Source organism: Mchenga conophoros, linkage group LG11 (genome assembly GCF_057382185.1).
Source record: "Mchenga conophoros isolate Kocher_MC1m ecotype Shallow Benthic linkage group LG11, M_conophoros_male_GT1.1, whole genome shotgun sequence".
Lineage (NCBI taxonomy): Eukaryota > Metazoa > Chordata > Actinopteri > Cichliformes > Cichlidae > Mchenga > Mchenga conophoros.
In genome coordinates, this window is record NC_140536.1 from 6,061,595 (window position 1) to 6,080,102 (window position 18,508).

An 18,508-nucleotide genomic window follows, 5' to 3' on the forward strand; every position below is an offset into this window, starting at 1 on the left:
AAAAAATAAAATAGAAAATGGGGGGAAAAATTAAACTGTATCAGAAGCTGCTATTGGGCCAGAATTCCACGTCTCTCAGTGGCTGTTTTATGTGATTAGATACAGATGCTGCCGGATCAGATTGGACCCATCTGCATGCTGAACTCCACCTGTCCCTTGTGCCGGTGCTAGGTTACCTATTAGAACAAGCGTTGTGCTTTGTTTAGTGTTAAGAATGCCACAACACTCAATTTTGGTGGTGTTTTTCCTTAAGTTTGTTTTAGATTTATTTGTTGTTGCAAGACGTTCTGTAGAAGTGCCAGCAGCACTGTGGCTGGACACTTCATTCTTGCGGGGTTCAGCACTGGTTGTCTCAGTATAGTTTAGCCTGCGTCAGTAATGTGATGCTCTGTGTGGAGAGGAGGAGCAGATGATGTAGAGTGACAGACTGTGTTTGAGATTTGCTTTGAATGAGCTGGGTATGTCAAACTACAGCTGGTCAGCTGGCAGCTTAAATTCCACACAAATGACACTCTTGAAAGCTGAGATTGCAATTTAACAGGATTAGGTGGGATTTGCAATCTAGTGAGATGACTAACATTAATACAGAGGGCTTGAATTTCAGTGTGGGATTGTGGTTACTGTGCATAATTTAATAGATTCCTACAAATACAACCCTTATAATGAAGGAAATTCCCACACACATTTTAGGGTGATGTCTAATAATGTTCAGCACAATGTCTGCACTGGTGTAGAACACCAGATGGTTGTCTTCAAGCTCTTTTAAACAAGGCCTTATTAAGAGTTTTTCCTTCATACATATAAACAAAAAGAGAAAAGAAGGATTACAGATGATCTGTGTATGTGTGTGTGTATCTATCTATCTAACCTCACATGTTAACCTCTTCGACATGTCAATGGCTGTGAACAAAGAGAAACTTGTAAATAACTCATGAAAGAATAAAGTTACGTTGAAACCAAGCACACCATATACTAATGTGCCACAAACAGGACTTTAATATCACCAACCATATCACATGTTATTACAGTGTATCCATATAAATGGCCTACCCTGTGTGTGTGTGTGTGTGTGTGTGTGTGTGTGTGTGTGTGTGTGTGTGTGTGTGTGTATATATATATATATATATATACATATATATATATATATTAGGGGTGCAACGATATTCGTATCGATATTGAACCGTTTGATACAGTGCTTTCGGTTCGGTACGCATATGTATCGAACAATACAACATTTGTAATTTATTTTATCAATTTTCCTTCTGACGATGTGTTGAGCGCTCAGTGAATCTGTGTTCGACTACTCCGCCTAGGCTGCACTGTCCAGCGCAGATCCACTGAGCGCTCAACACAGACAGCATAGTCAGAAGGAAGAGCGCAGGGCACCTCCCCCCCCCCTCATTCAGATCTGGCGTTTGGAATTATTTTGGTTTTCATGTGACGTATGACCCTGAAGGTAAGCCAGTCATGGACTAAAGTAAAACAGTATGTTGGATGTGCCATGCAATGCTCTATTACATTGGTGTGAACTAGTGTGCTAGCGCAGTTAGCTCGTTAACGTGTTGGCCGTCTAGCCCTATGCACGGAGCGATCGGCGGTAGCTCGTTAACGGAGATTTGCCGTGTTGTGGCGTTAAGGTCATTTCAACGAGATTAACCTGAAAGCACTAGTGGGAACACGACGAATATGACTGCACATTTACGCCGACATCATCCTAGTGCAAAGACAAGTGGAAGCAGACAGAAAAGAGCAAGCATGCTACTAACTTTAGCCGAGTCATTTAGACAGCTGTTAGCACATGATTCTCCTTATGCTGCTGAGAATATAGCCCAGAAGAAGCGGATAGTATAGCTTTTATTTTGGAAAGAGCCATTTCTCTGTAATAAACTCTCTTTTCCAAAGATGAGTGATTCCTCAATCAGATACAGGGCTCGCAATATCGCTAGCCCGACGTCCCGGAGCTAGCGATTTTTTCAGTCGGGCTACCAAAATCTATCTCTTCCCTGCCCGTCGGGCTATTGTAGGAAAAATATATGTCAATGCTTTTGCATTCTTTCAGAAATGTAGCTGGGTAATTATGTCATTGGCATTGGTGAGCCACTGTCAATATGTGACATATTGAAGTCGCGTTTGAATTTGCGCTTGTTTTTTTGCTTTCACTTTGCAATCGTGCGAACTGTGTATAGAGAGCGACAGCACTGATCTGTGAGTGATGATAATTTGTGCACCAATTCCTCTGACATCGTCTTATTAATCGGTAGCTTACTATGCAAACATGACAAGTGAAATCTCCCGCAGCAAGCTTAAACACGTGAGAGGTTGATCGCGCAGAGAATCGCTGAGCTTATGTGAGTGCATGTGTAAAAGCATTTCAGTTCTGCTGAGCCAAATAAGACAGGTTGGGGTGAAGAAGTGACAGCCAAAGAAAAGCTTACCACAAAACGGAAAAGTTATGACAAATCAGACTATAAGGCAAAAAGAAAGTGCAGCTTTATGGTTTCATGGACAAAAGAATTTCTGTGGCTGCAATATGACGAGCTAAATAACCAGGGCTGCACATAAGTGGTCCGCAGGTGCGCATTCGCTGTCAAAATAAAAAACACGCACAAGGGTTAGGGTTAAATTTAAAAACTGTACTTTTGAGTTAAAATATATATTTATAATTTTAATAAATGACAAATTAAAAATGCATGAACATTTTTTTGTATCGAAAAAATATCGAACCGTGACACCAAAGTATCGAACCGAACCGAACCGTGAATTTTGTGTATCGTTGCACCCCTAATATATATATATATATCTCCCCACATTAGTGTCCCATAGCAAGCTTTTTGGCTAAACAAAGAAAGCGATTCTGGGAATTCACTCGTTGTATAGGATGTATAGACACATCTGTATGCCGTCCAAATCAATGCTGTGCATAGTGAAGCGTTAGCTGAAACAGGAAAGAGAGCAACCATGAAGTTCACCACAAAGAGGAAGAGGCAAAGACAATGAATGCAGTTAACAGTTTCATTGTTTTTAACATTCACTTTATTACAAAGAAATTATGTTTCCATTTTTGTCTCCTCTGTGGAATATCAACAGCACCTGGACAACAGTATCCCACATTCTTGATGCTGCTTCCTGATGACAGTACACAGTTGCAAGATGTAGATGTGAGTTTGTAATGCTGTGTAGCACCTTCAGACTGCATGCACACTTCCTGATTAACTGGGTCAGAGTACATCTGCCACTCTCACCAATTTATTCATTAAACATCACTTTGTAGCTGGATATTGGTCACTAGTGCTCATTTCTGGCTCCAGTTAGCAAGGTAACCCCCTAATGTATTCACAACCTACCCTCATATCACTTCATGGTATCCCTTGTTTTTATCATTAGTTGCTTCATTCATTTGCATCAAGGATGAGAAAAATTGAACTCAGGGCCCACTGCCAGCAGTTAGTTCACCTGTCATCCCTTGAACTTGCTTGACGTCATTGACTTACTAAGTTTCTGGTGACAACAGAAACTTCCTGTATGAACGCCCTGAACTGAGCTGCTCCTTTGTAGAACCATGGTGCTGATGTTACAGAGCACAGAAAAAGCATTCTAGAGCTTGGCCTTCTAAGAGCAGTCTGAGTGTCTGATTTTTTGGGAAAGAACAAAAATGCCATGGAAACTAAGGAAAAAAAGCTGTGAAAACAATATTCAGAGAAACAGCAGCAATGTTGTAGTTGGAGAAGAATGACAGAACACAAACTGAGTAGAAGTAGCGAGCATAACATGACTTGAACTTTTAGATTCTTGACTCACAACAAGGGACAACTCTGGGGTAGTTGTAGGATTTTAGTTACGAGAGTGAAAAAAAGGAGCAAGGACACAGAAGTAAACTCGTTCTTTGCTGACATAAGGCTGATGACATCCACACACACATACACACTCTGTGACACACACAGACTCAACTGTGCAACCCAGCCAGTGCACTGCATCTCATTCAGACTTCACTAATTTCATTTTCCCAACTTTATCAAATTCCCAAGTTTATTTGCAGCAAAGAATGAACAGACCATGGTGGTGGAGGCTACAGGTTAACAAGCTGGGCACAGCAGTGCTCTGCTTCCTGTCATTCTGAGGATTAGTCAGAGCTAGCAAGGCTCCCTGAAGACCAAATCCAGCTGCAGCAGCAACAGGAGCGGTTGATGGGAGAAAGATGCAGTACACTGAAAGCAACAGTGCATTACAAAGTAGTAACAGTTCATGCACACACACTGGGTTAAAAAACACATCCAACAGCAGAACAAGACAACACGAAAATGTTGTTTGTTTTATACCCAGCCAGAACGCATCAGAAATAATCAAGCATAACATTCAAACACTAAAACGTTTTCTTTTCTGCTGAGGAATGGAAGTAAATAACTACATTTTTCATCCTAACCCAAAACAATGTCAACAATAATATGTTCTTTTTTTTTTTTTTAATTATTGTAAAATTATTATAAAACAATAAATCTGAAGATTCCTGGATATCAACATTTTGATGATTACCAGTACTATGGCAGCTGTGGCATAAACCTTACACTGAGTGGTCGTCTGCCACATCTAGTGGGATATTTTTGTGAATGAATGTATCATATTAAACTTTGTATTTCAAATATATATTGTGCCAATCATGGATGCTCATGTTAACCATGGCAAATTTCAAACAGGTTTATATTCATGAAGGGCAATCAATCTGAAAATACTTGGTTAAAAGGAGCAAGAAGAGAGTTCAAATGGATGACCAAGAGCTGCATTCACATTATCTCATACAATCATCTTTAGATTTTTATACATAATTACTTAAACATTGTAAGTAAAGAGCATGGTTTTAAAGTTCAAAAGTGCTTGCTGTGTAAGGCCCATTGAAACTGCATAACATGCCCCAAACCTAAGTATTCATGCATTTGAAGATTGTGCCTTCAACACCATATCTTACAAATAACACACAGTCCACTGGGATTACAGCATAAGAAAACAACATCTGACCTCCTGAACTTGTATGTGTTGCTCTAACCAGCACTTCCCTACAAATTGCTGTCTTGTCCCATGCCTCCTGCTCCTTCTCTCATTCCCTTGGGGCCTATACAGAAAGAGGCTGTGTAGTATTGCAGTCACACAAAGCTGCCTGCTCTTTCTCCTGCTACAGATTACACACATACACACTTACACTGGTGTATAAAAGCTAGTCCCCACATTCTCTGGGGAGGAGTGTGTGAGAGATACCACAGAAAAACGTGTAAGCATGAAAAAGGTTGTGAGAGAAAAAAAAATGAACATCAAAATATGCATGCATGCATGCATATTTTGAGCACTCCTCCAGATTCAAACAAAGGAAATCAACAGGGAGCAAACTGACTAAACACCAATCCTGATGCATCATCTGGGTGGCTGTAGCTCAGGTGGCAGAGCAGGTCAGCCACTAATCAGAAGGTCGGTGGTTCGATCCCAGGCTGCATCCTGGCTGCATGCCAAATATCCTTGGGCAAGATACTAACCCCGTGTTTGCCTACTGGTGGTGGTCAGAGGGCCCGGTGGCGCCTGTGTCCGGCAGCCTCGCCTCTGTCAGTGCGCCCCAGGGCAGCTGTGGCTACAATGTAGCTTGCTATCGCCAGTGTGTGAATGGGTGGATGACTGAATGTAGTGTAAAGCGCTTTGGGGTCCTATGGACTAGAAAAGCGCTATACAAATGCAGGCCATTTACCATTTACATGGAACATCATTTTGGAATTAAGAATCCACTTAATTCCAAAATGATGGGGTTGGGGTGGCTGTAGAGCAGGTCACCAACTGATCGGAAGGTTGGTGGTTTGATCCCTGGCTTCTCCAGCCTGCATGTCAAGTATCCTTGGGCAAGATACTAAACCCAAGTTGCTCTCCGATGCATCCAAGAGAGTATGACTGTGTGTAAATGTCATTAGAAAGCACTCGGATTAGAGAAAGTGCTTGTGAGATTCGGTGTGATTGGGTGAATGTGGCATGTTGTATAGAGCGCTTTGAGTACTCCGGGAGAGTAGAAAAGCGCTATATAAGAATCAGTCCATTTACCATTTCAGCTTTTGTGCTCATGTTGATTTTTTTAGTATTGATCATACACAGGCAGCCTGACCATTCTCCCTCAGACTCCACAGGAAGAACAAGTGCACAATCCTGTGACCTGTAAAGAAAATGACATGCATGCTCCTGGTGTCTTGGCCCCTTTAAATGACGATTCCCTTGTTAGGTCATACCTGCAGATGTAGATTTCATCACCAGCGATTATCCCTGATAATGAAGGTCAAGTTGGCTTGACATAGAAGTTGGTGTTTGAGATGAAAGTGCAGTTGTGCACCTGTAATCTTAAAATATCAACAGTGCTGCCCAAGGGTTCATAAAAAAGGGAGACTGGCCAAATACAAACGTGGTATGTTTCACTTTTTTATGTCACAGAACTGTCTGACTGCAACTTGAGAACATGCAGCCCAGAAACCCCTCCACTGTATCAGACGTACAAACAAACAGATGTTAGAAACAGACTGCTGTGTGTCACTCGGAGCGTGCAAAGATGTTCAGCTAACCCAGAGAAAGCACAAAAGCACACAACCCGACTGCTTGTACAAAAACAACACACCTGGACTAACTTGGACTGAGGGGCCGTCATGGTGTTTTTATTTTCTTTATATTGTTCAAGAGTCTAAATTTCTGTGAAGTTCCAATGTACCTAACGTTGCTTCTTTTGTGCTGCTAAGATGTGTCAAGACTCTCTCTGCAGAGCTTGTTTCCTGCAGGAAATGCTGTGAGCTTTTATCTATTCTTATAAACAATATGAAGCACATGCAGCATAATCAGCTCCAGCTCGGTAACAATCAGCATCCCAAGAAACACAGCGTTCGGTTTCTCAGCAGCTCACACAGTTCACACAATCGCCATTCTCAGCTTAAGCTATTAGACAGACCAGAACTACAGTAGCTTTGTTTGTACAGGCTGATGGGAGGAAGCAGGCAGACGTTATGGATGGTAGGCATATAAAACAAGCACTATTTTCAGTGTAATCCCAAGAAACTAAAATTAAGGATTACAAAAACAAACAAAAGCTCAGATGGAGGAGGAGGGATAGCAAAAGAGAGATGGTGAATAATTAATTAACTGTGGCATGTAAATGCATTTTGGTGCATCAACAGGGAATGGAGAGCACAAAGAGAGGTGCATCCAAACAAACAGACAAAATGGAAAAAGTAAAATGTGGAGCCCTGTGATGATCCAGCGCGGTGGCACACAAAGCAGGCCAGAGAAAGGTGTGTAGTGAGGAGAGGAGGAGAGCTCTTATCCAGGATGAATGTTAGAAATGCCTATCAAAACTGTCAGCACCTAATTTACACTGGTTATCACAAAGGACTGAAACAAGCATGTGTAGTTGGAATCACTGTTCAGTACAAGAATTCTACCAAGAGATGTAAGGGATTAGGAAGCAGCTGACACAAGTGAAACTATGTTATTTCAATGCTAATCTCTTTAATTAAAAGAGGTTAGTTCATACACTGTGGCTGATTCATTGTCTAGTGGAAAATGGGGTCAGAAAGTTGTCAGAGAGGTAAAAGAGTAGAACAGGAAAGACTTTAAAATATGAACTAAGGGCGCAAAAGTAAAACAGTCATGGTAAAAAGAAAGTAGATCCTCTTTCACTTAAGTTTACATAACACAACATAATTTAAAAAAAATCATCTAGTCCCAAGCAGGTCTTAAAATGACGTAAATACGACTTCATATGAACAATGCCACATGACATATTCAACCACAAAAATTAAGACAAAATGCCAAAGAAGGGTGAGTAACTAAGTCCACCCTTACTACTTTTAATTCCTGTGGAAGCAGTAAGTAGCAGCTCTATGCTGCTAATCAAATACACTTCATTAACAGATCATCAGTAAGCGTGAGCATTTCTAAAAAACAAACAAAAAAAAAAAACAGTCGTTACCACATTGACTAGATTTTCTGTGGTCAAGGTCACTGAGATTCAAAGTTTTCAAAGTATTTTAGTAGATGCGCTAATGGTATCAATTTGAAACACCTATGTGACTTCATTCTCTAGTTATCGCATTCACAAACTTGGGTGTCCATGTTGTCTGCCCACCTGCCCGGCAGGGGGACAACAATAGCTCATCAGCCTTTTACGACTGAAGTAAAAAACAAGCAGTTTTGACAGTCTGCAAGTCTGGAGCATTCAGGTGTGTGCTAACACAATGGCAACTAGGAAAGATATCAGCAATGACCTTCGAGAAGCACATGCTCATCAATCTGAGATGGGTTCTATTCAATTCAATTTTTTTATACAGCGCCAAATCACAACAACAGTCTCCTCAAGGAGCTTTATATTGTAAGGTGGACCCTACAATAATACGGCCGTTTGTCTATCATTCTACTATTTGCAAGCATGAAACATTCAATCTTTCCAAGAATAAACATCCCAGCAAAGCAAAAACTGCACAACCCCGAGAGCTACATTTCTGACTCTACAGGCCTCAGTTAGCATGTTAAAAGAGAAATGTTATTAATCTATATAAGTGTGCAAGTGCCCAGTAAAAAGTAACCACTTTTTTTATTACATCAGTATGGCCAAAAAGCCAGTCTCGAAAGCAAATACTGGTTGAGCCGTCAAAAAAACAACTTCCCTGTGTTCCTTTATTTGACAGTAGTCCTCGCTTACGTCAGAAACTGTTGGAAAGAGAAGTCATATATTCACCCAAGAGACTAAACTTCATTCTTTTAATTCCAGCACAAAGGAACAGATAAATGTTTTCTTAATGTGTTGCCTGACAAGCTGTTAAGAAAGCTAACAGCTTGAGTAGCTTTCCACACCTTTTCTACTCTTAAAATCGACAATCCCATGTGAAAACACTGAAGTTGAGCTTAACTCTGTTTTACAAAATGATATTACAGAGTAAGTTAAAGGGTTTGGAGTGGCTCTAAAGATGACGTACACATGATCTGATACTGTCTTTGTTATCATGGTCTTAATAATGTGATTAAAATACAGCTGCAGACTTATTTTACAGCACTAGGTTGCTTAGTTTGTGTACAACTTCTTTAAACTAGAACAGAACTATGGTGAATTGTCAAATATTAATGAACTCAAAACAATCCAAACGAAACTTTGAAGATTCATTGAAGGTGAAATAAAGCAGCTACTTCAGCTTTTTATCAGGTTTGCAACAATGTGTATGTGATTCTTCCTTTTTTCCCCTTTTACTTCTCATTTTCTTATACCAATAATCAACCACACTAGTTGTTTACAACTATATTCACGAGTAACAGCTGCTTCCATAGCAGCATGACTACTATCCTCACTGGCAATTTTGACAGAATTGTTTGTAGAAACAAAATATATAATATGTAAGGAAGAAGCATTTAGAAATGCTAAACTGTGACACGGGCAGATAATTCACCAGTTTGACACTGTAAAAATATAACCCTTAGACTCTGTGTGTGGCAACCAGCTCTTCTCCTCTAAATCAAAGCCCATCAGATTGTGCACAGCTGCTTCAGCTTAGCATTTCAATCTAGTCACATCTCCCCTTCGACTCTGAAGAGATAAGCATTTATTTCCTGGGTCTAAAAATAATCATTTGTGCAGTTTGTTTGCGAAAATGTTTTCAGCACAATGCCATCTCTTGTGTTCTTGGAAGCCACCCATTTCTCCTTGTGTCACCTCAGATGTACATGACTGCCCATCTGGTGTTATAACGGCCATCTAAGTTTTCTGAACATCATAGTTTTCACCTCCTACACATGTGGTGACTATGTTTGCAGCCAGTGCAGAAACAATTCTTTCTAGGCTATGATGCACAACAATGGATAAAACAAGAGCGCATATGAGAGGTTTTTGGACAAAGTTTGTGTTCTCCATTCTTTAAGCACCGACACTGTTTCAAAAGTACCGGTTTGGCACCGGTATCGGATAAAACCTAAACGATACCCATCCCTACCCCCAGATGATCAAGTCTGCTGATCAGCTTTGCTGATACTCGATATTAATCAGTGTTAATGTTAAAGTAATAACGTGTTGTAAGACAACATCAAACTGCACTTAAACCTTTGTATTATCTTTTACAGAGGCAGCATGGTAGTGCGGTGATTAGCACCATTGTTCTGGAGATTCTGCCAAAATATAGAACTATGTTATCACAGCATGCATTTTTTTCTTCTCCTGTTCCAGTTTAGCTCGACATGCTGTATTTTTACTGGCGGTACTGTGGGTGAACTCATTCATGTATTTCAATTGTTTTTTGTGACGATGAAGCTGCAAAATGCTCAAATGAGATTTTTTTTTTTTTATGAATAAACATTTTATAAAAGGGACAAGCCGGCTGCTAGTCTGTCAGTCTGGATTAGTGACTGCTACATAATTAGTCACAGTTTCCAAAGTCACAGTCAAAGACCATAAGGTGTATTTATAAGTTTTTGGTGACTAATTGCTGCTCCATTTCCTGATGAGAATAATTAGGTGTGACTCATACTGTGCATAGAGATCAACTTTGAGTCGATGAAATACTATGTGAACTTTGCTTTCGCTTTGCAGGTGAAATAACTGGATTGTTTTATGACATACCACTGACATAACAGGTTTTTAGAGATTAGGGGTGGCCCTACATTCCACACTGACAACATGGCCTATTTATAATGTTATCGGCTTACTGGTTCACATTAACAGAACTTTTTGTACAAGCTGATGTATCCAACAGTAGACTTTTACAAGGCTTTTACAAAGCAGAGATGCAACATGTTGACTACACACAGACACAGACAGAGGGGGAAACTGGCATACACACATTGTTACATGGTCAGATATGTAAGGTAACTGGGACAGAAGAGGAAGAAGCAAGTTTCAGTCCATCCGGTCTGTAACATTTTCAGGTGTGAGGCTGGTATTTCAAACTGGATGACATCCTAAACTATCAACACACACAGCTTGGATTGCACAGTGATAAGATGTATAGAAGACTGTTGTGCACGATTATGATGTACTGTGTGAAATGATTTGGACAAATGGGTAGAGCAGCATAGATACTATACAGCTGAATATCAGTATAATGGAAAAAGTGACAGACATAATAAAGCAAAGACACATATATGCTACATATTCATGATGCGTTTACTACTGTAGAACATAATGTTAGTCATACATTTTTACCTTCTGCCATAACATGATTTACTGATTCCTACAATCAGTTCTGTTAGCCCAGGGGTCGGCAACCTGCGGCTCTTTAGTCCTTATAGTGCGGCTCCGCATGGTTTGGGAAAATAAATTAGAAGGGCAAATAGAAGTATTTAGCTGAAGTGTATTTTATTTATGTTAGTTCTTTTTTTAACTTGTAGTTCTAAATTGGAAGATTATTGTGATATTGAAATATAAAAATAAAATTATATTTTATTATTTTTTCATCATTCAAAATAAGCGTCACACTCGCGGAAGCCGGTGTACCCGCCGAAACGCCGTGCATTTATCAAGACTTTCAACCCCTGGGCCCTATTTCAGGAAGCCGGTTTAGTGCAAACTCTGAGTAAGTATACCCTGAGTTAACGAAAACTCTGGGTTTTCGGTTTCACAAAGCGAGTTTAGATTAATTCTGAGTGAGTTACTATGACGACACACTCCGTGAAGCTAACCTGCCCCCTAGCAGGTTTACTTCAACTAACCCTGACGTTCTCCGCATCTTTGTCAGAAACCTGACTGTAGGAAGTGTCAGACATGGCGTGTCCCTTCCTTGAAGAGCCAGTAGATGTTGAAGCCCAAATTCTCCGCAGAGCTCTCCGCCGGGAGAGAGTGATTAGAGCGCGTTTGGACATTTTATCATTTCCTGATGATCTCCTGTGTGAACGTTACCGTTTTTCAGCACAATCTACAATTTATTTGAATAACATCCTCAGGCCTAATATTGCTCATGTGACACATTGTGGACATCCTCTCAGTTCTGTACATATTATTTGTATCGCACTTCGGTTTTTTGCAAACGCGAGCTTTCTGTATAATATTGGTGACGCTGAGCACGTTTCCAAGGCTACCGTCTGTCGGGCAGTCAGGAATGTTACAGTTGCACTGAAACGTCTCCTGTACTCGTCTGTGGTGTTCCCCGGTCACAGACCCACAAGATTTATCAAAGAGGGATTCCACAAAACTGCAGGTATCAGGATGAACGAAACTTAATTCATGATGTGGTGATACTTGAACTACTACTTAAATTTTACATTTATTCTCACGGTTCCCAGGCGTGATTGGCTGTATAGATGGCACTCACATTCCAATCATTGCTCCTTCAGTAAATGAAGGAGACTATGTGAACAGGAAGTCTTTCCACAGCATTAATGTACAGTACATAGTTTGAAATGCTACAGGGAACTAACAAATTATTTCATTATTAGTAATGGATGCTAATTTGTGTTCTTTGCACTGTGAAGATCATATGTGATGCTGCCAACATTATCACAAATGTGGAAGCCAAGTGGCCAGGCTTTGTGAGTGGTGGTGGTGGAGGACCCCCACCTGTTTTTCGGGCCTCCGCTTTTTTTCTAGTGGCCATAACGGGTCACATTTGAGCATACAGAGTAAGCAAATATGTACTTGTAATGTGCTCAGATAATTTCAATAAGTGCTTACAGAAAGAAAATTAATGTAGCCTCTAACTGCAATTGATTTACATCGGACAAACAGACCAAGCACTATGGCTCATAATACAATTACACCTTACCTGTTTGGACTATATTTTTATATTTCATTTTTACTTGCTGCCAGGAACGTTTGGGGCCTGTTGGGTTGCACCTGCGCTCACATCACATCACAAAATAAAATGTATGAAATAAAAAATAAAATAAAATATAATAAAATAACGTGTTAAATGGGTGGAAATCCCTAGATCAATGTTTAAATTAACACTCACGCATTGACTCTGTCGGCTATGTTTTGCCATGCATGCTCCCTTTCTTTTGCAGCTGAGGCTGTGTTACTTTTTTTCTGCAAAATTTGCATGTTATCGGCATATGCTGCCATCAGAATTTCGGCCTCAAGTGCTGTAAAATACATTGACCGCGCCTTCTTTCCCTCCGTCTCCATGGTGACTCGCTTAATCTGTGCTCCACTAATCAGGGCTTTATGTATCCTCCTGCGCGCGCTTAATTTGGGGTTAAAGCAACTCCGCGCTGATTGAACTAATTGTTATCAGCCTTTCTGAAACCGAATATTCCGAGTTGGACAGTTCGGGGTTACTCAACCCTGAGTATCGTTTTTCACTCTGAGTTTTCTAAACCGGCTTCCTGAAATAGGGCCCAGGTAGGCCAATTATGGATCTTCGGATCCACATTATGTCAGCAGGTGTTCTCCATCGTGAACTATGTTAAAAACAAACGCCGCTCACGCCTCACAGATGACAGCTTACAGTCCTGCGTAAAGATGAAAGTGACTTCGTACAGCCCCGATTTGCAGACGCTGTGCGCAGAGGTTCAGGAGCAGAAGTCCCATTGTAAACATATCACGGCAGACCCGATGATGTTTCCATGAACACGCTTTTCAGCATCTCTTTATTGACCACTTTTCACACACGGTTGCTGTACGCATACGCTGTAGCTTTTCAGCTCACAGCCCGACACACACCAACACAACAGCATAGATAGCACAGACGTTAAGGCGGTGAGGCGTGATTGTGGGTGCCGCTCAGGTGCGTCCGCCTCCCCTGCAGTGGCGCTGCAGACCACGCCCCGCCACACACATTAACCAGGTAAAATACATATTTAGGCTGAATTTTAGTGTTCTTTTCTTCAATAATTTTTTAAAAGCCAGGTCAAGGCTCCAAAAGCCCAAAGGTGATATGAGGGTGGCAGCTCACAGCAGTTTTTGTTCACTACTTGGATCATTTTCGTTCAGCTGGGTGTCTTTCCTTTTGTTATATTTCTTTAAGAGTTCAAAATGTGTTAATTACATAAATAAAATGTAATTTTCTCTGTAGCACTTCATGGATTTCATAAGCAGCACACCTTAGTTGTTCACACAAAGCATAAAGGTAAAAAACAATATATACAGTGTTATCTTCATTTTAGATGTCAAAAAGTATTTGCGGCTCCCAGTGTTTTCTTTTGCGTGGAAACCGGGTCCAAATGGCTCTTTGGGTGTTAAAGGTTGCTGACCCCTGTGTTAGCCATTATACAGAAGTTAGTATCATGACGCTTTTCTTTCCAAGCTCCTTATACTATCATGAATAAAGTTAACTGGTGAAATGATTTGGCAAACTAGCATTTCTTTTAGACTAAATTTAGTTAAAGGAGGACATAGTCAGCCAGCTGCTGTAACAAATCTGATGATGTTCATAATTTGAGCTGATAGTCATTTAAAAAGCACCAAACAAGTTATCAATCAATCAATCAATTAACTGACCTCTACTCAGCAAACTATATAGAAGATAGCTTATAATTTTGCTGTATTAGCAGGGACACTAATAAGAGCTGGGAGAATAAAAAAAAAAAAACAAAAGTTGTTTTTGTATCTGATACATCAAAATACAATTGACAGTCAAATGTACTGTCTTTTATAGTCTATCCAAGACAAATGTTAATGCAGGGCATGAACAGTTCCTGTGTTCTATATGTGAAAGCACTGCTGATGACTGAAGATCAGATTCAGATTTAAAGTAAAAAACTTTTCAAATGAGGACTAGAATACCCCAAAGAGTTTACCTGGAGCCGAGCTTTGATCCTGTTCTAGTCTGGATGGAGAAACACAGAGTACTATTTTTCTTCCTTTTACATGTGAGCTGTTGACAAATCTGAGAGTGGTTTCAAAAACAAAGCTTTAACTGAGAAGTCTAACACTCTTTCTCAGCACCACGTTGCTTTGTTGCTCCATTTTAGTGATGATTATACAACCTTTTACTTAATGCAGGAAGCATATGACATTTCCACCAACCTGATGTGGTTTGGGTTGCAGTCAAAACCTCACAGCTTTCCTGTTGCAGTGTATATGCACTCACCTTTGTCACTGAAACTTAATCTCATCCCTGAACATGGCCCTAATTTCAGTGGCCAGCTGCAGCAGAGATCCCACAGTTTACTTTCTGACAAAAGATGTGACAGTGGAGCATTATGCAGGATGCACTGTCTCTAATTTTCCATAGCTTTTAACACAACACTGTCAAGCCCGGGCAAGAGAAAACATTTGAGGGGAAAAAAAAGGCACACTGTCTCTGTACACCATCTTATAGCAAACCAGTGACTGACTGCAATTTCCTCTAGTGTAACCAGCAAATACTGAAAATCCACCCATTCGATCCATCTCTGTATGCAAGCAAAAGGACCACACACAAGCTTTCAAATGGCAGAGTGAAAGAAGAAAAATGCTGTGCATTACTTACTCTTTGCAGGTGCTGGAGACATGAGGTGGTACAGTGTATTTACAGTCCATGATCATGGTGAGGGTCTCACTGTCGTTAGCTTCCTGGAAGGGTGGCTGGCCACAAACCAACATGAACAGTATCACACCAAGACTCCAGATATCTGAGGAAGAGAAAGACACGAGGTCAGACTTAGGACTGGGTGACATTTATCATGGTATTAACAGGTGAAATATTACGAGGACATTTATTAACACATCAATTTCTCAGACACAAATATGGCTGTATGATCCACAGCCGTGTGCTACCTACGACAGATGTGTCAAATGTATTGTTAAACTATATCTGTCCTCTCGGACTGAATCCAAGGCTGAATAATCACACAAAACCTAGTTACGACATCATGATATGGATTATATTTAAAAACTAAGTGCAGGTGGAAGGTCAGAAAGTGGAGAAGTTGAAGCATGTGAAAGAGGGGGGGAAAAAAAACCCTCTATCTGTACCAAGTCTAAACAGAGACTGTGGCGTGCCAGTGTTTTCATCTAGCACATCTGTAGTGTATTTGTTGAAAAATGCTACAGAGACATTAAAAACCAATGACATGCTGATCCTGTTGTTCAGCCATCGTCCCTAATTAACATTGCTTCAAATAATTCTCCAGTGTGGAAGACATCTCATTTTACAAGCGTATTTTCCCCTTGATCTCTCCACCCTCTTACGTCATGAGAAAAGATGACTGCAATGGAAACGATGCCACTGATCGGAAACAAGCAGACAATTAAAGGAACTAAGATGTTCTCAGCCAGTGTGGTAAACAACAGTGATGGATAGAAGTGTGAGAAGTACAGTAAAGTCTTCCTCCAAGGCCTTTTGACCTGTCGTCTCCACACGTTATACAACTTACACTTCTGTATAACTTTGTACAAAGATAGCAGTCAGTTTTTTTGAGTGTAATTCCACCATTTAAGAACAACAAATGCTTTATAAGACCTCAGTAAATTTAAATCAAAACCAAGCAATGTCCAAATGATGCAAACAAACCATAAAACCATAAAGAAACCAACTATCTGCTTACCCATATCTATATCGCCATCAATCCATCTATCCATTCTTATATCTCTAATATAAATAAATATTTTCCCTTTGCTGCTGATTGGCACTATGGAGGCAGAAGCAGGATAACAGCCATCTCTCGCTTTCACCTCTCTCCTAGACATTTCTAATCAGCATGTTTGAGTGCCTTATTTCCTCTTACTGTATGCTATTAGGTATTAATAGAACATAACCACATTATTTTATTAACACCCCCTAGTGTCCCGGCCCATGTAACTACACCCTGTACTGGATAATGCAAGACAATTTAAAACTGCATTTTCTCAATTGCAATTTAAATCCTAATTTTCTCTGGTTTGCTTGCATAAAACAAAATGTCACTGAAACCCAAAACAAGCTCATGTTCAATGTTCTCAAGCAACAGTGCACGTGTGCTAACAGTATAATCAAAGTCATGTTAATTCATCTATGCATATGCTTATTCAAGTGTACAAATTTGCACTTGCTAGTTGCACCGAGTGAAAGCAAACTGTCAGCATGCAGAAGCACCGGTTCATACACACTTTATGCAACTAAAGACACATTCATGCACACATACACACAGCCTTTGGTTCACTAGTCAAGGACGAGAAACAGCCTCGAATAGAGAGCTAGGACAATAAACCTTGTCCTGTCGCTCCGTATAGTACGGTATGTTCTCAACTTTGTTTGGCACACATAGAGGCAGATGTTTGAGCCAAGTTCATTACACACATACAGTATTTATACTGCATGTCCTGCCATGCCCGTATAAACACATGCAAAGCTTTGGGCATTAATGTGTAACATTTTCATCACTTAGCAGAGAAACAGGGCCAACTTACTTAGGCTGAAGAGCGAGGGAGACATCACAGAATCTCTAATCAAATATTGGCAGCCCTAAAGTAATTACCATGATGAGGATTTTTAAGTAAGTTTCTAATTAAGCTCAAACACATAGTTGCCCTCAATACCAAATGGTTTGGCAGAGTGGAGCCTTGATGATGTGCTAGAGAAAATGCCAGATAGTAAAATTTAAAAAAAAATCCCCAACAAAAACTATTTTTGGAGGAAAAAAAGATTCTAAAATGTTTTTAACTCAAACGGACAGCCGTGAGTTGTTGCATCTTGAGACTCAGCTTTGCTGGGCTACTATCAGCACTCCAGATTTGGCCTTAGGCTAGGGAGTGCTGTGTATAATTAAACTAACCAAATGGCCGTACAGAGAGGGCCGAGTGCCTTTAAGAGGAACTTTCTGAAGAAACAGCTTGCCTGATTGAATACTGAGTCTAATTATTGTGGTATGCATTTTGATACCATCCATCACATTTGATTTCAGGAGCCATCCATGGCTCTCTCCCAGCTCAGTGTGCGAGCAGCAGACAGCGGTGCAGTTGCAGGTTGTCTTATGAGAGTAGAGTCCCCACTGGGAGGGGCGGGGGGGGGGGCTCTGTAGCACTTCAGAGGATAATTCCTGTCTGACTTCCAGATGGCATTTGTTCTGAAAAAGTGATGTATCACCGAGCCACTGCTAAAGCCCAACAAATGGGGTGTTACAGGAACATTTCTCCTTAAAAAAAGAAAAAAAAATGCATCAGTGCAATTATTGTGTGTCTAAAACCATTTACAAAGTACCTGCAGTGGTTTTATTTGAAATGAGTTGTTTAACAGCTACTAGAGAAGCAGATCAAGCATTTTACTGGAGCCGTGTTAATGGACCAAAAAGCTGCCTGAGTATAAAGTGCTAAAACAATATGTACCTCTACATTATAAGCACCAAAGAGGTCTTCATCCCAAACGCTGAGGCTGATGTTGCACTCTGCTATAAAATATATCACAGCCTTAATGTGCCCACATCTGCAGTATGCTAGCGCCATAAAAGAGTTCCCTCTCAGCCTGTAGCAGTGTCTCCTCTTCTGCTGAAATATTAACAGGATATGGATGTGGAGAAAGTTCAGCTTGGTCTAACCTTGGTCGTAGAAGCTCACGTTTCGATGTACCAATTAGATCTCAACGTGCTGGCACACACACAGGATCAGAGGGATCCTTTATATGTTTTCCGT

At 40.4% G+C, this 18,508-nt stretch overlaps 1 protein-coding gene across 2 annotated transcripts in view; it reads right to left on the reverse strand.

The window, feature by feature from the left end:
• The window catches only part of snrka (SNF related kinase a), a 58,259-nt gene that overhangs the window by 19,280 nt on the left and 20,471 nt on the right, over positions 1–18,508 (reverse strand). For both annotated transcript variants that reach the window (XM_085290595.1, XM_085290594.1), the window contains exon 3: positions 15,393–15,534. In XM_085290595.1, the coding sequence (XP_085146721.1) occupies positions 15,393–15,534 (142 nt within the window). The remainder of the gene's footprint in view (positions 1–15,392; positions 15,535–18,508) is intronic.